We start from the raw sequence: 18366 nt of genomic DNA, 5'->3' as shown, positions 1-18366 counted from the left end.
GACATAGTTTCATTTCTATGAAATTGAAAATTATGGTTACCCACTCTGGAATAATCCAGCATCTTATACTATATTCTGAAGTCAAGGTATGACCTAGAAAATCAACCACATGCCTGTAAAAGTTGATTTGATAGACATTTTCTTTTACTTGCACAACAGCATCATGTGCAAACAATGCGTACAACTACAGGATTAGGTTGTAAGTGTCGCATACAATATGATTTAACTATCAAAATTAATCCTGTTCTCATGCTTTTAAATGTCTTTATTTATATATTTCTATCCAGTTCAATTTCTAAGGATCTCATGGTAGCACACAATAAATTCAGTTTGGAACAGTTTAAAACAGTAAGAATAACTTTAAAGCCTATACCAATAAATTATTTAACACTAAAAATGGGGCAACTGAAAACCAGTTAAAACAATATAACAGAATGCGTAACAATATATTTTATAATAAAATAAAAAAAACCAATTATTAATTCCAACAGACTCAATTAAATCAAGTGATAATTTACCAATCAGAAACTGCTTTGGGTCTAATTTCATTGAGATAAGCAAACTCGGTGTAAACCATAATATCTTTGGCTTCTATGTAGAAATCCATATAATGGCACACTGAGATTTTTACTTACTGGTGTACAGTATTCAACCATTGGATAGTGCATCTTATGACCTTTTGCAACTCGGCCAGAAAAGAAGCAGCTTTGGCAGATGTCATAGTTAAAGTGCTTTAAGCTTCTATATCTGGAAGAGAAAAAAAAATGCAATTTCAGAAATAAAAACTAAACAGTATTCCAGGAGTCAAGCAAGAAAGCCTTGTATTATAGCTATCAATGTAGTACCGTTTTTTTTCTAGCTATATGACAGATACTATATTAATTCAGCAAAAGTTTTGAAATATGTGGGATACACTATAAGAGACTTATTAGAATAGCTGCCCTGTCCCTACTGAGTTTCTTGAAGGGGGTAAAGACCTTCCTATTTCAGAAAGCTTTTAACTATTACAGAAAGCTTTTAACTAAAGATGGAATGTGTCAGGGCTAGGTTGAGTTTTAGCGAGTTTAACGCGTTTTAACAGGTCAATCATCTGTACATCGTTATGGGGACCAGAAAGGGGAGGTGGTAAGGGGTCGATGTAATTACAATTTTAACTATGTTTTTAACCTTTGCACTGGATGGTTTTATCTGTTGTAAGCCGCCTTGAGTCATGGATGCATTTCCATGTGGGGTAGAAGTATCTTAAATAAATAAATAAAATATATTGAAATCTTAGCCTTAGGCCTTAGGCTCCATGCCCATATTAATATTTACACAACAGCCCCAGGCATTGATGCGGGTTGGGGAAGTGGGGGGGGAGGGGTTGAGAGCACCAAGGCCAACTGCCTCCAATGCCAGCTCCTTTATGGATTTGGGATGCACTTGCACAGGGTGATCGCTGATGCTCTGCCTTATCCAAGACCAATGCAGCTGTGTGAATGTGCTCACAGCAGCACTGGACATAGGGGAGATGGAGCAACAGTAATCACACTTTCCAACTACTTCTGAAGCTGGCTGCTCTGTGAGCTTTAGGGAGGCACTTGGCCAGGGCAATGGCCAAGAGGAGCATGTGTGAGTTGCACAGCCTTTTCCCTCTCTTCCTCTGCTAGCTACTGCCTCCACTTTGGCTGGAGACCAAGGCAGAGTCAGCAGTCATCACAAGAGAGGGAAGTCACTCTGCTCCCCATGCATCCCTTGTACCCTGCCTGACAATCACCTCCAGCCACTCTCCTGTAGTCCTTTCTCCACTATGCCTCACACCCCCTCATGGACCTCAGTTCTTGGGAGAGGGGCAGGGAGGGTGGATGGGTAGAGAAAAAGGCGAGCAAGACCCCCAGAGACCATGTTAACGGTAGTGCCCTGGTCACTCATCCCTGGGCACAAGCTGCCCTGAAAGACCTGCAGCAAATCCACATTTCCGGGGGATCCTCCTGTGTGGAGGATTGACTGTATTGCATATATGAATTTTACACAAACTCAAAATTCATATTGATGCTCACAATGAAGAGACACAGAGGGGCATCTAATATTGGGGTATATACATCAGGCATGGACAAACTTCGACCCTCTTGGCTTTGGCTTCAATTCCCACAACTCCTAACAGCCAGTAGGCTGTTAGGATTTATGGGAATTGAAGTCCAAAACACCTAGAAGGCCAAAGTTTGCTCACGTCTGATGTACAATAGGCTCTAGATTATAGTCTGAAGAATGAAGATCATTATGAACTAAAAAAATACCTATGTCAAAGAAAAAGATGATATACAAACATCTATTTTACATTCCTTTAAAAAAATCCAATATTTATTTATTTCTCACATTTGTACCATGAACTTCTCACTCCAAAGGGGACTTAGGGTGGCCTTACAACAGGCAACAATTTGATGCTGACTACATACAATTCCAAAAATAAACAAATACAATTAAAATCCAAACAATTAAAAACATCAATTATTAAAAGATCAATTAAAATCATGCAAATTCAAATCATAGTCCAAGGCCAGTCCATTTGTCAATCACATTAATTCGTTATCATTATTGCACTTTTCACCATGCTGAAGAAGGTACAAGAAAGAAGCTTTCAGAAATGTGCTGGGTACATTTCAATTTAAAGTCACCCATTCACTGGCAAAACGATGGCGAATTATTTGAGTGCAGTCTACTCAGTTATCTTTCTTGGTGAACTTGCAGAGATGCTGTATTTTCTGCTTGAGTTTATTATGTCTTTTCAAATAATTGCTCTGTGTTCTTTTTAGTCCAGTTCTCTTAACATTGATATTATCCTTCTGTATACCAAAATGTGGACCAGGCATGGGCAAACTTCGGGTGTTTTTGACTTCAACTCCCAGAAATCCCAGCCACCTTCCCTGATGTTAGGAATTGTGGAAGTTGAAGTCCAAATTAAAAAATTCACTCATTCTTCTGGTAATGAAAAAAGAAAAAATAGTGGAAACAACGTACCTGAACCCAATAATTGGACACTCTTTACAGATGTTACACTTGGCTTGGTGTTTGGCGGTTTCAGCAGCAGCCACCCTATGTAAAACTGGCAGCCATACCATAGACTGTGGTTCAAGTCTCATCCAATCCAGAAAAAGGGCTGCCTCAATTTCAGGCTTGTTATTGGCCTATGATAGAAAGGAGACAGAGGAGACAACTCAAGAAAATGATGCATTTTAAATTCGTGTTTTCATTCCCCTAAGTTTCTGGCATCATCCTCTTCAGTCCTCTGATTTTCAAATGGTAACATAACATCACCATACCATACTCTCAAAGCTGTGTTTGTTGAGGTAGCATGGATGAAGATACAAGGACAAATTGTAAGGGAGCATTCATGGGTGGGAAGAAGTGTATTTTACTCTGTCCACACTTATGGACTTCCCTTTGGAAATTTTCCAAACTCCAGGCACTATTATTTTTTACCAAGTTCCCTTTATTCTTGGGAACTAATATTACATATGGGAATGTATACAAAATTCAAAGAGCAGTAGGTGGATAAACATCACTTCCCATTGTTTGATTTATCCCTGTAACCATCCTCTCAACTGTTATGAAACAAATAGCATGAGAACACTATATCGAACATTTCCCTATTATCAGATTTATATTCTGTGGTTTTAATAATAATAATAATAATAATAATAATAATAATAATAATAATAATAATATCTCAGCCGGCATTTGGAAACAATAGACATTGACAAAATCACCATCTGCCAACTGCAAAAGGCCACCCTACTGGGATCTGCACACATCATCAGAAAATACATCACACAGTCCTAGACACTTGGGAAGTGTTCGACTTGTGGTTTTGTGAAACGAAATCCAGCATATCTATCTTGTTTGCTGTGCCATACAACGTCGTTGTGTTGATAATAATAATAATAATAATAATAATAATAATAATAATAATAATAATAATAATCCAGACTGACAAAGTTCTGGAACACAACACACCAGACATCACAGTTGTGGAAAAGAAAAAGGTTTGGATTATTGATGTCGCCATTCCAGGTGACAGTCAAATTGATGAAAAACAATAGGAAAAACAACAACAATCAGAGTACATCAACAATATAAGCATAATAGGATAAACATATTAAGAAAAACAACAACAGTATAATTCAAGTTCATGAGGCATCATATCAAGACATATATTGCACTCTACTCCAGTCATAACATATTATATTCCTGTCATTCCTGATTAATTTTCTTTGCTGGATGCCTGTTTAAACAGGAAGGTTTTTAGTTGGTTCTTGAAAGAGACAAGGGAGGGAGCTGTTTTAATTTCTTTTGGGAGTGTGTTCCATAGGGTAGGAGCAGCCGCCAAGAATGCACTCTCCCTTGTTGATGTCAGTCACATTTGCGACAATGATGGAAATGAGAGTAAGGCCTGCCCTGAAGAACTTAAAGAGTGGGCCGGTTGGTATGAGGAGATGCAGTCAGATAAGTAAGTTGGACCTGAACCATTTAGGGCTTTAAAGATCAAAACCAGCTCAGAAATGAATTGACAGCCAGTACAGGTGCTGTAGCAGAGTGGTTGACCGCTCTCTGGGTTCAGCACCTGTAAGTAACCTGGCTGCAGTTCTTTGAACTAATTGAAGTTTCTTGGTACTCTTCAGGGGCATCCCCACATAAAGTCCATTATAGTAGTCTAAATGGGATGTAACCAAGGAATGGACCACCATGGCCAGGTCTGGCTTCTCAAAGTATGGGTGCAGCTGGCGCACAAGTTTTAGTTGTGTGAAAGCCCTCCTGGCCACCGCCGACACCTGGGCCTCCAGGCTTAGTGATGAATCCAGAAGGACCCCCAGACTGTGAACCTGTGTCTTCAGGGGGAGTGTGACCCCATTCAGCACAGGTTGCCACCCTCTACCCTGATTGGCCCTATGACTGACCTGGAGGACCTCTGTCTTGTCTGGATTCAATTTCAATTTGTTTGTCCTCATCCAGTGTTTAGGATCTTAATCAACATGACGATTGTTACTTTTTTTTCAACCCTGTTCCTTACTATTGTCCAAACTTCTGCTAACTTGTCTCCTGCCCCTGGCAATTTTTAAAGTTATTCTTGATAGCTGAATTTCTGATATGGCACTTTTCCTCCCTTAAAACCACTAAATCTTAACAAAGGCTTGCACTTTGGATTAAAGTCTTCTTTTACTAAGAAGCTAATTATTCTGTGGATCCTGCATTAACTTTGTAATTTCTTTCTCTCTTCTTTCTGTAATAAAAATATTCTGGAAGTTTAATTTCATCTTAATAAATGTTTCTAACCTCATTTGCAAGCTGTTCATGTCTTCCTGGCTTCCTTTACTTCCCTGAAGTCTTCTTTATTAACTATTAAAATGATTAAATCTACTCAATCCTGATTTAATACATGAAAAATACTAATTATGTCTTTCAGGGTCCCTTACTTGGGCCTGCAAAACCACCTCAAATTCTTTTAGTCTTCATGTTAATTCCAAATTATAGACCATTTTCTGAATCTTTTCCTTATGTTAAGACCCTAAATTAAGAAAATATGACCAGAGTAACACCTTTATTCCTTGGAATTGGCTAGGTGTATGTCCGAAAATGAGATCAGCATATGAAAAACTACCACAATAAAGAAATATCAACACTAATATTTTACCATTATCAAGAAGGTCGGATTTTTTTTAAAAAAAAATTCTACATTGGTTTACATCAGAAGCTATGTCAAAAAGAAGGATAATCACTCAGTAGATTAATTAAAAGTAGGAATTGGATTTGATGTTGGTCCTGAGCAACACCAGCTGCAAACCGTGTCTTCTTATTTTCTTAATGACTGATAGACAAAAGCTTGGGTAGACATTGTTCAAATTAAAATACAATGAAATATATTAAATGATTAAAACACATAAAAAGTCCAGCACATAACATACAAACATAATACTAGAACATGTCTATGTATCCCTAAAAATCATTCTATATGCTGTTCATGCTACCAGAAGGGGAATAAGGGGATTCTGTTCTGAAATGCTACAGTGTATGCTGCAGAAAGATTAAGAATAAAGAGCTCAACGCAATACCTTTTGTAGTTGCTTTTAATTTACGAGAGCATACACTGAATGGATGAAAGCCCTCCTGTAATACTGAAAGAGCATTTTGATTTTCGATTTTTTGCAGATTCATATAAATTCTGTTGATTCCTAATGGTCTTGAGAGTTGTCTGTTTCAATTTACATAGTGTACAGCATGTACAATCTCGCCCACATTAAAATGCACCAAAGCTGGAACGGAAATGCTTCAAAGCCACATTGAGAAAACCTTTTTAGGGTCAGGCAATAGAGGACAGATCCTTCCAGAATGTTCCCTGAGCTGCTATTACAATTTCTTTAATAATCTCTAAATCCAGCCAAATAGTTGCTAGGGGTTTTATGAAGGGGAAGACTCTATAATCCAGCAAAATATATCCAGACAAACAACAGGGAAATGAATATTTGTTTCCCTCTCACAACATAGGTCTCTGTAATTGCCACAGCAAAAATGTAAATCATAGCATTTAATTGTGTATTTTCTACTTTCCAGACAAAAACCGTTATATTTGATATTTAAATTCTTACTGAAACATCAAAATACATTTCAAGAGGAAAACATGTTTTCATTATAGTGTTATATAAAAATCATTTATTCCTTCTAAACATTTAATACATGATAAAAATTTGACTTATCAATCAAGGATGCTATTCATCTCCAATGAAAAGATTAAACAGCAACCATTCTTATCATGCAGAATATGATTGTAGAATCATATTTAGATTAGATTAGAATTTCATATTTTTCCTATCTATCGATTTAAAGAAAACCTGCAGTAGGCCATATCCATACAGATTCAGTTCCAGGATTCTGCGTGAATCCAAAAAATAAAATAAAAAAATGCTCCATATTATTAAATGGTGGTGACATGAACATACTAGTTTCAGCATGTCCACATTCATGCTGCTGCCACTTAATGAGATATTATGGTCCATGTTTGGTAGAAATTGTGGATATAGAGCTCGCAGATTTGGAGGGCCTACTGTATTATAATTTTTATATGCATAATAGGCAATATTTAAACAAACAGCCAGGATAAATGCTGATGAAAGCAAAGCAGTCTCAAGACAGCACTTTCTAGAAAATGGGAAAGGGGACAGGTGACCAAAGTTCTGGGTGAAGCTATCAGGTGGGAAAACATGGTTATCCTCCTGACTTCATCTGACTCATGTACCTCCTCATATGGATCTGTCTTGGTCCTGAAATATGCAGGAGAGGGCCTTTTCTCATTCCTACCACTTTGACAAGAGCATCTGGAGGTTACACAAGACAGGGTCTTCTCAATTGTTGCCCTTAGGCCCTGATAATCCATTCCTAAAGAGGCTAGGGTGATCTTCTCCTTGATGTCCTTCCACTGACAGACAAGGACTATTAATTTCAATGGGCTTTCAAAAAATAAAATATTTTGAATTGGCTTCTATATTTTTTCTGACTGTCTTATTTTTAAACTGCTTTATATTACTTTAATTATATGATTTGAATTGTTTTTAATGTTAATGATAGTTTAATTATACTTTATGTTGACCGCTGGTTTGTTTAAACTGTATTTGTCTTAATTTGCAAACTTCTGGGCAAAAGCCAGTATATAAATAAAGATTTGAAAATGATAATGATAATTGATGGCAGTGATTTGGCTTCCCACCTTATTTTTGTTACCAATGTTTGTCTTAATCCAAGTTTAATACAAACGCAAAGATAAATAGCTTAGTCACAAATATATACAGGTCCTTCCAAGACTGGGGCAGGGAAGAGAGAAAGAGAGATTATCAAAACCACTTCTGAGTTTAAGAAATCCCTATGAAATTCACGGGGTTGCTATAAGTCAACAGGCACACACATTTTCTCTTGCGTTCTCACTCATACAGACATGTTAGGAAATCCTGGAAGTATGGTGAGAGACGCTAAAAAAAATTAAAGAAATATCACATGTAGAAATTTCAGTATGTTCTTTCAGGGCTTCTTTCTAGTTCCTTTCCACCACAGCTGTTAGAGCCACTTGGAAACTATCTCCAGGAGGTTCCCTATGCCCCTGGAACAGAATTTTTGGGTACACAGAGACTGCAGAGAGAAAGAGGATCACCTTCTTCCAACTAGGTAGATGGTGATACAGAAAAAATGTATATAAAGTGCCTTTTCCAACCTTACTACCGAAACTTTTTAAATTAGACAACATTTTATAGCTAAATTTCTCTCTTTTTTCCAAGTCTTGGCAAAATTTCAGAGACTGCTGTTTACCCCATTCATTCACCAGAGCTACAACTTATTGAATGGACTGCTTGCTGGATAGCAGTAGCAAATTTTACTGCATCTGAGCTACTGAAGAGAATTCCCGTATCTCAGAAATCAATCAAAATTGTAACCTGAATACTATTTGATAGTGCCTATTTGAGCTGGTGTTCAAAAGTCCAGGTTGAGCAGGTAAGAAATATACAGTTGATACAATTGATATGTTCACTGAACCTTAAGGTATCGCTATTTGTTTCAAAACCTTAAGATGCAAGTGGTAGTGGGGTTGAAGGAAAAAAAATGAACAAAATAAATAAGCAAAAAAACTCAAGTTCTACGTAATGTGTGTAACTTTTGAGTTGTTGTGGCTTATCTTCATGCTTGTAGGGGAGGGGATAACATGTCAAAGTTGTAGAGACTTTCATTTTTAAAGATCCCATCAATCCTTAGGGGGAAAATGTAGCTCCATTTTACAACCATTGACAGAAATACTGCAAATGCCACTTCTTTTTCCACATGCATAATGCCAGATCTCGGACCTCACTATGAAGTACTTATGTGACCCAAACAAACTCCCAGCCCTTGTTATCTACTGGTGTGGTAAACGTCACATTTCTATTTTGTTGTGTAAGAAAAAAAATATTATTGTAAGGGAACCTAATCAAATAGGCTGGAAGTATAGATTCTGATACACAATTGTTGCTGACATATCCCCCCATCTTTCATTCATTTTCCAAGACTTCATATTACCAGGGTAAAGGCTCCTTTCTTCCATTTAACTCATTCCAGCTCTTAGTAAAATTTTGTGTGAAATGGGTGGTCTAACAACTTGGATCCTCCCTCTCAAAATAATAATGTTGAAAGAAAAGAACAGAATGAATGGATAGCCAGGAACAATCAACATAAATGATACAATCCATATGGCACACATGTTTTTCACAACACAAATACACAATGCATACACTTTGAATAACTGCAAGCAGATAATTGATGAAATGCTACCTGAAATATACAGTAACGTTATAAAATAAAAACAACAGCTACCAAAAAGGGGAGATTAAATTGTTTGAAATAAAAAAAACTGCTGAAATCTTCATTGAGAAGGGAAAATTCTGGGAAATACAAAGGCCTACATCCTGCTGTGACTCCTGACTAAAATGACCTAATAATTCAGTATGATTTACCTATATGTTGATTCACCATTCAAAAGCTGATTCGGTCTACTCCTGTTGGAAATAATCAATGGGGTTTAGTCACAGGGGACATCCATACTAGCAGGAAATCCTGAGGCTGGTGTGGGCTGCAGTACTTTGCATCAGCTCTGTGGTGGCTATACTGCTCCCCTCTGTCACTAGATGACCACCCTTACTTTGGTAGTCCTGTTGCCAAAAAAACCAAAAAACTCCTGACATTTACCAGGGTACCTATGCAACACATAGATAAAAGGGCGGGGGGGGGGGGGGGGAGGAGGAAGAAGAATGCCACAGGGGTCATTCTAATTCGCCCTGGGTTATATGGTCCATATAGATGAATCCGTAGTCTCTCAGATCAATCTAGCACTTGAAACTGGCAGACTGAACAGGGCCTGCAAGCTATACTCCACTAACTGCTGAGTTCACTGGAGTTGATGTAGCTGATGTGAAATAGATGCTTCTTTTGGCAATGCTTAATACTGTAGTATCTGTTAAACCATCTTTCCAAGACAGGTTTAGACAGAGTAGCTGATATAGAAGATATGACTAATGAACAGCACTCTTGATGATAGCCAAAGCCTGCTTTTCAAGTACAGGTAGTCCCCAAGTTACGAACAAGATAGGTTTGTTCTTAAGTTTAATTTGTATGTAAGTCGGAACAGGGACATTTTAAAAGTGTAACTCCAGATATATATACACACACACAAACAAACACACACGCATGCATATATACTTTGGACAGCATAAGGAAGGGTTAATATCCCTGTGGTGTCTGTTTTACTGTCTGTGCCCTTGTTCAAAACATTTCACCTCACTTTCTGTCCCTGTAATCATTGGATTTTGAAAAATTTGGCTTATTGTAGAAACAAGGATTGATTGGTGATAAATCTTCAGTGGAGAAACTTTTTCCCCATGTTAACTCTTTCAGGAGTGGATTTCCTTTCCAAGGGGTAGATTTCTCTCACCTCCTGGTGTCTCACCCCCATTCTTAACCATGAGTCATTTGTAAGTTTGATGTTTGTAACTTGGGAACTGTCTGTAGTCAGTTGAATCCCGAAACAATCACAGACTGAATATGCATCCATTGAGCAACTCAAACCATAAAGCCAAAGGAAACTCACTTCTTATCAACATCATGTCTTATCTACATTATCTACCTTCTCTAGATTCAGCTTTAGTATACTGGTTCTCAGTCCTTTGACCACTGTCTTCTCCTGAAACTTGATGAAGAGTCAAACATAGGTAATGACAGTCAGACTTTGTATTTTATGTATTCTGTTGATCTGTCATCAGCTCCAAGTAGATACCGTATAAAAGCTTAACAAAGATATTGAAATAAGCAGTGCTTGTGGAAAACCACATTTGTAATTTCTATAAATTGTTTATGGCTCTCCAAAGCTTAGTCCCCAAGTCGCTTACTGAAAAATTTGTGAAACTAGTGCAAAGACATCTCTTGGCTGCTAATCAGTGTTCCAAACAAAATAACACAGCCCATAATATCAAATGCTGCTGGGAGACGGCGAGTGGAGGGAAAGAGAGTATTCATCTGCCAATCTCTAAATAATCAAGCCAGCCTGGAAGCTCAATTGAAATTACTAGAGAAAACATCCAGAAATATCTCAAGCTAAAATGCAACTATGTAATTGGTTTACTTCCCCAAATTAATTGGGGAATGGGAAATGCATTGAGGCTAAAGTACAAGCAAACAAAATGAAAAAGATTGAGAAACAGGCTTAGTGCTAAAATGGTGCTTTTAACTTAACACTGCCGTGCAGCCTTGTACCCCTATTTATCTGAAAATCAGGGGTTCGGGCTTTCAGTCTCTGAGCCTGATTTGATCCAATTTTTGTCCTTAAAGTTCTGGACAAACCTGATCTTCCTTCCAATTAGAAAAACAAACAGACTGGGGAATATAATATATGACCAGTATTGATTCGCAAAAAATCTAGGCCTCCGCCATCCCCTAAAATCAAAACTGCTTTCCTCTCCTGCTGATTATGAGCAACTATTTTATTTTTCTGAGCAGAGTGATAACGTAATAGAAAAATAAAAGGAAGCAAAAACCAAAAACATAGACATAGATATGAAAACATACAACCTCAGAAAACCTGTGGACTTGAATTTCCAATCTCTGGAGAGCTATCACTCCATTAGCAAGCCAATGGGGCAAAATGGTTTGAGTGTTGGACTAGGACACTGGGAGACTGGGGTTCAAATCCCTGTTCAGCCATGAAAACCCACTTGGTGACCTTGGGCAAGTCACAGTCTCTCAGCCTATGACAAAGAGAAGGGCAAACATCCTCTGAACAAATTATGCCACGAAAACCTTGTGATAGGGCTGTCAAAAAACAGAAATGACTTGAAGGCACACAAGAATGCAATACTTATTATTATTATTATTATTATTATTATTATTATTATTATTAAAAATTGAACAATTCAAAGGAGCAATGTAAATTTAAAGTCAAATATTGGTCTTCAAGTCAACTCTGGTCATGGCAACTATCATAGGACTTTCCTGGAAAGATATATTCAGAGGGAGCCTTTCTCTGATACTGAGTGATACCAGTTTGAATCTCCAATTGGCCATTGAAACACACTGGGTTCCAAGAAAACTGGTGATAAGTTCACTGAGAATCGCCGTAAGTCATATACCACTTGAAGGCATACAACTATTGCTTAGAGACAGTGAATTTGAATTGAACTGAAAATTCAAGACCTAAATCACCTTGAGATGTAATAATAATTTACAAATGTACATTATTTTCCTTGATAGAGCCAATAAACACCTATCCATCAGAGCGTAGGCAAGAAAACAAAGTGGTCTCATAGGGTTAAACAGAATAATGCTCCTTCACTTTTAATAGCTGTGCAGGAGGAAAAGTATAATCAGTGAAGCCCCACTGATTAAATTATTTTTAGCTTTATCCAAGTTTATGAGTGATTTAAAACAGGTGGGCAAAATGTGGCTCACGTGGCCCTCCAGGACCCTTTTTGTGGCCCTTCCAGACCCATCATTCCACCATTTTCCCAGCTAAGAAAAAAAGACTCACAAATTACCTCACAACCTCTGAGGATACCTGCCATAGATTTGGGCGAAATGTCAGAGAATACTTCTGGAACATGGCCATACAGCCCAGAAAACATGCAACAACCCTGTGATCCCGGCCATGAAAGCCTTCGACAACAGACTCATAAATTGTTAGTCATTTGTGATTTACTGTGTCCCTATGGTAAGCCTATCATGGAAAGTTCTTGGCAATATTTATTCATTTGCCTTCCTCTCATGTTGAAAAGGTGTGACTTGCCTAAGTTCACCCAGTACGTTCAATGTCTGAGTGGGGATCTGAATCCTACTTAGATCTGTAGAGTCTAGTGTTCAAAACCACTATACACTGCTGGCCCTTACAAGTTGCTATTCCTGGAGAGAGAGAAAGCCACTCCCTGCTATATTTTAACAAAAACAAGAACAACATATTATAGTATTTTATGATTAAATTGAACAGAGCTGATCCACATCATTATTTTCAGAAACATTGCTATCATTCTGAGGACTGTCTATTCAAAAATGTGTAGAATTGTAGAAAGGTTGCCATATAGCAATTGCTGTTCCAATAAGATTCCAGGAAAATCAAAACAAAAATAATAGTTAAGAATGCTGTGTTCCTCACATTTATTTCTTCAGCATTTAAATTTAGCATTTGCACATAAAACTGGAAACAAAAAAAATGAAATAGGAAAAACATGAACAAACTTACAAACTGAAAGCAGCTCCTAACACTTGGTTCAATGTTGCTGCCACCAAAAGAGGCGACTTCTCCCAGCTGCCTTGGAATCTGGATGGAGTCGTGAAGGAGGAGGCCCAGGCGACGCTGGTCACAGAATCCAGTGGGACTTGCTACCTGCTTGAACAGATCTGGAGGAAACACAAAAAGCAATTAAAAAGATGGGATCTATCCATCTGTATCAAAAAAAAAATTGCTTTCACAGATGAAAATAATGGAGCATTTCCATCAGGTCTCAGGTCTCTTATTAGTTTGATTACAATTCTTTTGGCAATTTAGCAATGCAAACCTCTCTGATATAGCAATTCTGAAATAATTATGGTATAGCAGTTTTTATATATAATGCTCTTTAACCCTTAATGTTCAGCAAGGTTTTTTTAGATTGAATTAAATTATTTGCATAAAATGTGCATACAATCAAAAAGGAGTCAATGCTACAGCTACCAAAACATTGTTCATTGTTCAATACTTTCCAAAGTTTGATTCAAACCAAAAGTTCCTTGGGGGGGGGGGGGGAATAAAAAAGGCACATGATATGTATTTTTTCCATGCCGGAGAAGACATATGACTTTTCCCTCAAACAACGTTTTAAAGCACTCAGCATTCAGAAGTGTGTATAAATAAAGGGTGAGGAGGAAAGTTCTGTTGCCCACAAAAGTATCTGAAATTATTCTACAAGTAAAATGTATTGTGCATTTGCTATACTTCATGCATTCTGAAGCAAGGATATAGTAACATTTTTGTAATACACAATCAAGTTAAGACCAATGAAAATAAAAAGGGCAATATACTATCAATACACAATATGGAGAAATCTTGTGTATTTTTTCAAAGCATTAAGAAGTTTTCATAAAATATGAAAAAATGTGTTGTTCTGCAGCTATTGTATCAGTATTTATCAGTAAAGCTTTTATCTTGTAAACAGGTTTCCTCATGCAGATTTAATACCCAGCTTTATTTAGGTATAGCTTGTTAGAATCCCCTCTTGTTTGTGTGGAACAAAATCAGATCAATGACATACAGTAGCTGTGTTACTTTAGATCATGCAAAGGGATCTGATAGCACTTTTGAGATTCACTGACAAAAAGAAGTTGGTAGCATAAGATTTCATAGACTTAAGTCTATTTATACATACTTTCCTAATTCAGCCTTAAAAGGGCTCACTGTGGCTCATTTTGATGAATGCACAACAAAATTATCAACTGATTCCACCTCTTCTTGACATGATCTGATACTAGGTCTACAGATTTTATCCAAGGCTCCTAAAGCATGCGGAAATCTTGTTTTCATCCATGCGTAAACATAAACCACTGCACAAATGCTTGTACTACTTGTTACAATTTCTGTGCCAGAATTAGATATAATCCCATTTATCACATAGGGACCTGTGCTATGACTTAAAAAAAATACACTTTTGGGTTGTTTATGCAGTATTTGACTGTAGCTTCATTTGGCTTCAGGAAATTTTCCAAGCAAAGGCTGCATAATCATTTTTTTGTAGAAGATTCATTCAGTATACAAAAATACCTTGGACGTATTTAGATGTTAAAAGGATGTAAATGAAGAAAACAAATTCTCTGCATATGCAGGAAACTGCAAGGAAAGAAACATTACAAATATGTGAAACATGACTTACATCTGTATTTATCTTCCAGGTGTGCTTTACAGAGGGAAATTATGCCAGTCTTAAAAGACAGGACCCGGATCTTTCCTGTTCGACCCCTGTTGGTATTAAATCATAGCAAAATGTGAAGAAATAATAATCAACATACAATTAACAAACATTCCTTCTAACTGCATCAATAAAATTATTAGAAGTTCCGCAAAACTCTAAACAGGAATAATATTAAATTCCCAAAATACTACCTTAAAATATAATACCAATAGATAATAATTAAAATGATAGTAACAATGACATTAGATTGCTGCAGTTGGTTGCTTCAGATAGATGAGCAAAATTTCAGGAGTGTTGTACATAATGCAAAAGTGGTATGGTATTCTCCTAGTGATTTCAGAAAGTAGGTTCTCTATTTTCTTAAATGTCATACAATTAAACCACATCTTCCATGCTGAACAGCTGAATAGAGAGGAAGTAATGCCCCTCTTAAGTGTCAATCTTAATTTCACACAGTTGATATATTTTAAAAAACAACAACTACTAAAGATATAAACATTTGATGCTTAAACATTTTCATACATATTTTGTGATTATATTTGTAGGATTAAATTTTACTGATTTATTTGATTAACATCTTTCTATAGCAGATAGTATCTACTCCAGTATAAAATGTTAAGTGTTTAAGGTGTTGAAAGGCAGCGTATACTGGAACAACATTTCTGTCAAAGTTCGAAGACCAGAAATGGGGAAGAAGGCATTGTGTTTGTCCTACTATTTTTCATTTTATTAAAAGTGCAGAATTAAGAAATGGAAGTGGAGATCCAACCAAAGGTCTTTGCAGTTCACCATTAAATTCCCTACAGTATTCAGATACCTCCAAAATATTCATAATATCAAAAATGTCACGCAGCAGAATTCTTGCTCTGAATCTGGGGGCCTAACGCATCCATCATGAGCCATAGCCATAATAGGTTTCAAGTGTGGTTTTGTACTTTATTATGCTTGCTGTTAAAATACACTTCTTGAGGCAAAGATAATTACTGGGATTGCCAGAGTTTGGCACATTACTCATAAAAAGGAACCCTTACGTTATTTATTATTCTGCCTGCTGGGCAATTAGTTATTGTGGATTTCACTGGGTTGGTAGATGGAGTTCATTAGCTGCATTGTGCTTCATTAACTTTAACACCCCCAATAGTATTATAAAATCTCCTCTTCAAGCCCACCTTCCAGGCTCTAGCTAAAAACAGTCGTATTTCCTTTTTCTTTTTGAAAATTAAAATTGGTCCCTTTCTTTTAGGAACTCAAGGGCTGAGAACTGTGCGATATACACACATCTTCCCCGAAAGGCTAAAATCTCTCCAGGAAACTGCACAGAAGTAATGATGGTGCAATTTCCAAAACTGCCCTGGAACCATAGTGCTAGAACACCTGGAGAGCCTAGCACTAGAACCTTACTATTATAAACATACTACAGAAATATAGCATTATATTTCACTTGGAAATTCTAAGATATGTAGTCTGGTGAGCTCTCCTACTGACAATTCTAAATGTCCTTCCGTAAACTTCAAATCCCAAGATTCTATACATTGTTGTCATGGCAGTTAAAGTGGAGTATATCACTAGAATTGTGCAATGTGAACAGACTGTGGGGAATTACACCCCTAGCACATTTTGGAGATCCACTAGGTAACTTTTAGCCTTCCACAGAAATTGTGTGTTTCCCAACATCTTGCATACTGGCATAAGAAACAGGAAGGAAAGAGACAGAGGTTGGAGAGGGAAGCAGGTTGCAATGAGAAATGGCAGAAATCCCATTTCTGTTGCAAAGAAAAGGAACTTCTGAGAATTTTGTTGTTCAAACAGTAAAGCTGCACAGCCAACTAAAAAGAAATTATAAGTAACGTATTCAATTTAATCTATTATGTCCAGCGAGCAAGGAGGGGAATGTTAACTTTCCACCCCTGCTGTGGACTGACCACAATTAGTCCTCCAAATCTGTTGTATGCACTTTATTACAGACTTAGTATCACACTTGGTTTGTCCATAATAATCATTTGTGCAACTTTACTTCTGATTTGACTTCCTTTATGTGCAATTTCAACTTTAAATAAAATAATTTAAGATAGGTTTCCTCTTGAATTTTTTTTTTATCATGTCAGAAGCAACTTGAGAACATATTGCAAGTTGCTTCTGGTGTAAGAGAATTAGCCATCTACAGAGATATTGCCCAGGGGACGCCCAGATGTGTTACCATTCTGCTGGGAGGCATCTCTCATGCCCTTGCAAGCTAGAGCTGACAGATGGGAGCTCACCCCATCTCGCAGATTTGAATCAACAGCCTTCAGGTCAGCAACCCAACCTTCAGGTCAGCAGTCCAGCTGGCACAAGGATAACCCATTGCACTACCACAGCTCCTTGAATTTATTAGCTGGGCTGAATGCAAACTTCCATGAATGTTTAGTAGAAATAAAGAGCAGTAATAGATTGGATGGATTTAAAAAAGCAGCAGTTTTAGTATGTAAGTAATATCAACTGTCCTTGTACAGAACACATTGTGCAATAATATATTGCGTACAACAAGAAATGGGTCAGATTATGGTAAGCAAGATAATTTTGGTATAATGCTGAAAAACGATGTTACTGAAAATGTCAGTAACTCCTTAATCAAAATTTATTTGGTTGTGATTATCTTGAAGAAATATTTTTAATGGCTGGATGCATTTAAAGCTATAAACCATGAAGATTTCTCTGATTAAACTAAACTAACTGTTCAGATGAAGTTGCTCCTCATGCAAAACAGGAAAACTTGATAATGATGTAAATCTGGCCAATGTGTACTAATACAAATGTAGAGGGGGCAAACAAAGTGATTCTTTAAGAAATGGAAAGTGGGTTGAGAATGATTAGACTGTTCTATTTATCATATCTGAATGTCTCATTTCATTAATATGAGAACCATACACAACTCCAAACCTAACTATAGGCTTCAATGATTCAACTAAACATAGCCTTTCAGCAATTGGCTGTATTTAAATTGCAATCTCTTTTTTTCAAAAAGGAAGAATTCCAATATAATCAACTGTCACTGAAGTCTATCCAGACATACGTGTCATAAACATTCAAAAGCCAGTTGAGGCACATATCTACGCAGAGAGGGACGTTGACTAGGTTATTGTGCTCTTGTTCCAGTCGATCATAAATTGTGGTCAAACAGTTGATGATCTGAAGTATATCCATTGGCTGGTCATTCTGTTTGAGGTTGTGCTGGTCCAAGGCATCGCATGCAGAAGACAGACTCAAAAGATCCACTGTGGAAATCATAGAAAGAATAGCTCTAATAAGAAAAAACCCCAACTGGTGGCAAAATATGGTTTGATTGTTAACAAGTTCATTCTCTGATTAAATATGATGGACTAAGAACAGCTGAAAGGCTAATATACTTACCTCC

General features: G+C 37.1%; 1 protein-coding gene across 17 annotated transcripts in view; it reads right to left on the bottom strand.

Moving 5' to 3' along the window:
• Positions 1-18366, bottom strand: part of dmd (dystrophin) — a 1684732-nt gene that overhangs the window by 42788 nt on the left and 1623578 nt on the right. For 16 of the 17 annotated variants that reach the window (XM_008107345.3, XM_016992722.2, XM_062977165.1 and 13 more), the window contains 5 exons: positions 18025-18226; positions 14934-15019; positions 13271-13428; positions 2998-3164; positions 636-747 (listed from right to left, as the gene is read on the bottom strand). In XM_008107345.3, coding sequence (XP_008105552.2) covers positions 636-747; positions 2998-3164; positions 13271-13428; positions 14934-15019; positions 18025-18226 — 725 coding nt within the window. Of the gene's footprint in view, positions 1-635; positions 748-2997; positions 3165-13270; positions 13429-14933; positions 15020-18024; positions 18227-18366 lie in introns of those variants that run through there. The other variant, XR_010004953.1, reaches the window with a different exon arrangement.

Source organism: Anolis carolinensis, chromosome 3 (assembly GCF_035594765.1).
Source record: "Anolis carolinensis isolate JA03-04 chromosome 3, rAnoCar3.1.pri, whole genome shotgun sequence".
Lineage (NCBI taxonomy): Eukaryota > Metazoa > Chordata > Lepidosauria > Squamata > Dactyloidae > Anolis > Anolis carolinensis.
The sequence above is the reverse complement of the archived record's forward strand: the minus strand, read 5'-3'. Positions and strand labels throughout refer to the sequence as shown.